The 4,633-nt window shown below is 46.7% G+C and overlaps 1 protein-coding gene across 1 annotated transcript; it reads left to right on the top strand.

The window, feature by feature from the left end:
* Positions 1-2,119: 2,119 nt before the first annotated feature.
* EDB91DRAFT_898181 (uncharacterized protein) lies at positions 2,120-3,155 on the top strand. The gene has a single exon (XM_041328775.1). It carries the CDS (start codon positions 2,241-2,243, stop codon positions 3,069-3,071), a length of 831 nt encoding a protein of 276 aa, XP_041171654.1. The 5' UTR covers positions 2,120-2,240; the 3' UTR covers positions 3,072-3,155.
* The last annotated feature ends 1,478 nt before the right edge of the window (positions 3,156-4,633 follow it).

The raw sequence follows: 4,633 nt of genomic DNA, 5'->3' as shown, positions 1-4,633 counted from the left end.
GCCCTGCATTCGTTGATTGGGATGTAGATACTTTGGAATTGGGATGAGAGCCATGAGCAGGAAAGCCTTATATGAGAGTTTTGTGCAGATACACATGCGGTGTGGGTACAACAAGTGTAGCAGCAAGAAATCGATCTACTACACAGTTGGGTCTTTGCTGCCTGCTGCCTCACTTGAGAACAAGCATGTTCGACCCTAATGGGGATTGCTACTGGGGGGTGCTAGTCTCTGCCTAAATGACCCTAATCAACCCTACTGCAGGTAGGATGAGGATCTGCAAAAATGCGGAACAAGTGGAATGAAGCAGAACTCAAACAGATAAAATGCAGAATGTACAGATTCGCTAGAACTTGCAGATCAAGTCGAGGGAGTATATCACAAGTTTATATTGATAGTGAGCATAAGTCAAAGTGGTCCTCTAGTAAGGTGAAGGAAAAATCGGAGAAAAGTTGGAAGGTAAGAGATGAGATTCAATAAAAAACACCCAAGTCCTGAGTACCACTACTTATAGGGAACATTATTTTCAAGGAACACTGAGGTACAGGTAGTAAATTCCCAGGAAGCGGAAGTGAAGGCAGGCAGTGCACATGGGCGCAATACTGTGCAATAGGGGTCCATGCCATAAGGGCATGTGTCAATGTGATCCGGATAACGTTAGAAGCAATGGGAAGAGAGATACAGCGTACCAATGGACCTGGAAGGATGGGGACAGGACATGCAAAGGTTGTCCAATGATGCGCGGGAATATCGGATAGTGCAGGTGTGTTCTGAAGGATGCGCAGGAATGCGGAACACATCAGACAATGCATGGGAAATGCGGAATGTGCAGAATATGCAGAACTGATGTGAGACGATGCAGAATCAACAGGGTTTTATGCCTACAGTGGGAGTATTCCCCACAGCGGTGCAGCCTCTAATACCCAACACAATCATGACTTGGCATTTCAAATATTCCATAGTACTGCATCCCCTTCTCCAAGTCCTGGAGGACATTCAGATGAGCCATGTGACCAAAGACCTCTTCAAACCACAAATCAATTGGTGCCTATTGGCATGAAGCATCATCAATCGAGGATGAGAAATTCCCTATAGCACTGCACCTTGTGAGTACCTTACTTGTTTTCACTCATCAGGACTCACATTCTGCAGCAAGGTGACTATGCCCCATTGGATGGAGAAATAGAAGGCAACAAGCACTCTGATCTCGCACTTGCAGCTGCCAAAAGCTAAACAAAAGGTGTGCAAGGCCAAGAAGCACCTGGCCAACTGCATTTTGGCACACCAATTGGTGATTCTCAACATCTGGCATCAGTGCATCCAGGCCGCAAATTCTCATTTGTTGATGGTGGAGCTCAATGTTGAACACCTACATACGGAGCAAAAGAAATTTGGTATCTCAATGTCCATGACTTGGAGTCACTCAGAGGGCACAACAGTGAGTATTCATCTTCAATTTTGTTATTTATGACTTGCTGAAAGTTGTTGAGCTCTAACGTATCAGGAGAATCGGAAGACAAAATGAAGGGAACACTAGCAACGTCAGAGTGAGACATGATGAGTGCAACCATGCTAGGAGACGAGGCAACGTATTGACGTCGGCCGAGGTTAGTTGATAATTGGACTTGATCCCTATGCCATCCTATATGCATCTTATATTTCGCATTGTTATACTGACTACGTATAAAGCTACAAGTATCCCGTTCAAACATCTCAGTTTCTATCAGATACTGAGATGTAAGCCCTTATTATTTCTATACTATACAGAGCGCTAACTAGACATAGAATACATTCTCTTGTCAGGTACTATACTTGTGCTACGGAGTTTCTATCAGATACTGAGATAATACATTCTCTTGTCAGCTCACTCTCCGCGTCCGGTCACTATCATAACTACAAAAGTATTACTACAGACAGTCAGACAGTCGGCACCTTGTCCTCGTACTAAACTCAGAGCCTGAGTCATACTCAGGCTAGTGATGGAAAAGTTCAGTCCTGAACCGCGGTTCGAACCGGACTTTTCCCGAACCGAACTGAAGTCCGGTTCAAGGTTCGGGGTATGGGCTGAACCGAACCCATAGTTCGGTTCTACGTTCAGCTTTCTCCGAACCTTTTTGAACGTGTTCGAACATGTCCGAACGCCGAACGCGAACCTTTCAGTGACTTTCGTGTCACATCACGTGTGTACTTTGTTCCAAGTCGATTCCCTGGGTGAAGAGATTGATGGGTTGTGCTTGGGACGCATGTTTGGCGTCTTCGGCGTTCACCTCCCTGTCATCTACGGCGAGACGAAGCAGAAGGCACTCGGACGACTCTTGCAGGCCATCATTGCCCAGTCCGGCGACATTACAGCCTTGGACTGGGTCGGAAAAGCATCCGAGTTCAATAGCTGTCTGCCAGCTGACATTGCCTCATACAACCTTCCGCCATACATGTCACCGTCTCTATCTGAAGATCAGATACAGATGTCAGTCTCGTTGCTGCGAGATCCTGCCATTGTGCAGCTGGCTTTGACGCTTTGTGATGCACTTAGCCGCCTAAGTGCTCCTCGTTTCGCGGACTGCAGGCTGCATCTGCCTTGCATCGCATTCCCCGTCACAGAACTCAAATGGAAGCATGGTCAAGACTCGCAGAAGTGTTTCACTTATACTGTCAAGGCACACGGGCTTAACGACCTATCAATCACCACAGAAGATCACTTAATTCAGCTCTCACGGGCAAGTTCTAGTCGGCAGCCATTCTTGTTCGTCCGTCCGTGGAATCGATATGACATCGAGCTGCCTGACTCTGCTGACAAGACGCAGAGCATGGAAAACTGGCAGGAGCCTGAGTCTCCGTCAGATGATCAGTCCATCTGGTCTCCTGGAGACAATGAGCCAGCTGATTCAGAGTCTCACTCACGAGAGTTGAGGTTGATCGTTCGTCTGGGACAGCCTTTCAGTGCACTGTTGCTAGCGCAGCAGCGTGGTGGGGAGTACAAAAGGATTGCTTCGGATAGCAATATCATCGCGCAAGTCAAGGACATGGCTTCTGTTCGTGACATGATGGATGTCAGGACGCTAGAGATATTGTAGCTGTATTCTTGTCGAAGGACGGAGATCCCCTGATGCGTTTTCATTCATACCTTCACAGTACCTATGTGAAACAATATCCCTTTGTAACACAGTTCGCGATCTGTATCTAGACGTGCTTGAGCAGCATTGATCCGCTGTGCACGAACAATTAGATTTTACATGTAGATGTCACTCGTCAATACACTGTCGGTCTACAACGCCAACATGAGTATCTCGCTGTCCCTGCTGACTTTCTCTCACAATCCTTCTCCTTCTCGACTGGTTGTAAAGCTCCTAAAATGCATATCACTGTGAAGGCTCTAACAAGCTGTGTGACATTGCACACCTTCATGACAATGGCGGCTTCTTGGACTGCGTTCACGCAAGGTTCCGCTGCACTCGATGAGAACCCCTGGTTGGCCGATGACGTTACTGTACGAGTGTTCTTAAGTCCTCACATTAGAGCATTTGAGGCGTCACGCCAACTTCACGGCCCGACACCGCACACTTCCCTGAACAGCGTCAGACACAAACGTCCACGCATGATGCCACGCAGTGTTTTTAACCTTGTGCACAAATTTCAGATGTTTAGCATTCGAACGCCAAACCGAACGTGAACCGAACTGCACTGAACGCGTTCGAGCACGTTCGGTCCAGCGTTCAGCAAAATCACTGAACCGAACGTGACGTCCGGTTCAACGTTCACCCAATTTCCTGGTGAACCGGACTGAACCGAACTTTTCCATCACTAACTCAGGCTCGCACTCACACTATCTAAAAATTCTCAAGTTGGGCCCACTGAAGTTCATATAACCGAGACGGAGGCAGAACATATATAGAATTTTTATCTTCGACCTTCAAGTATAGTACTATAGTTCTATTTATGTTGTAATTACTTTGTCACCTTGTACTCCTTGTATCGCTCTGTGAATCCTTGTGGATCCTTGTGAATCGTGATACCGTCTATGGATTTGTATTGCTCTGTATTGACGTGTGGTTTCTGTAACCAAATTTGTAGTTTGCTGATGCCTGCGGGCGCTGTATTTTGCACTGAGAGCCATGAGAAACCATATACATGTGGGCACGAGGATTCCGCATGGGATAATGGTAAGGATTGGACTAGCTGTACTCAGCATAGATAGTGGAGCTGATTATCGCACAATTCAGTTTATATTAATACATCAGACACAACAAAGAAGGCGGAGACACGTAAGATGAAGTGACTGTAGGACCGTCGTCTGGATGTGAGTAGTAGCTGGCTCGAATTGACGATGCTCGATAGTCGATACTATCAGTGTTCTGCTGGTTGCCGAACGACGATGCTCGATAGTTGATACTATCAGTGTTCTGCCGGTTGCCGAACGAGTCGGAACGACGGTGCTCGATAGTCGATACTATTATCTATAGATTCTTTACGATTTAGATATCACAAGGCTCAAGTATTATTTTCTATATAAGGAATACTAGGACTCATGTTCACAGTTGAGTGAACGTTGCCGACAGTCGCCGACTTTCACACCCTTTGCGTTCACGGAAGGAACGCTACAGTCACTGACCGGCAGAACACTGGTCTTATGTCTACC

Source organism: Suillus paluster (assembly GCF_016628075.1).
Source record: "Suillus paluster strain FC165 chromosome Unknown EDB91scaffold_98, whole genome shotgun sequence".
In the NCBI taxonomy this organism is placed as follows: Eukaryota; Fungi; Basidiomycota; class Agaricomycetes; order Boletales; family Suillaceae; genus Suillus; species Suillus paluster.
This window is presented reverse-complemented; position numbering and strand designations above follow the sequence as displayed.

What these genes read in the sequence shown, in the direction of transcription:
- EDB91DRAFT_898181 (XM_041328775.1), top strand. Translation starts at nt 2,241, where the DNA reads ATGTTTGGCGTCTTCGGCGTTCACCTCCCTGTCATCTACGGCGAGACG.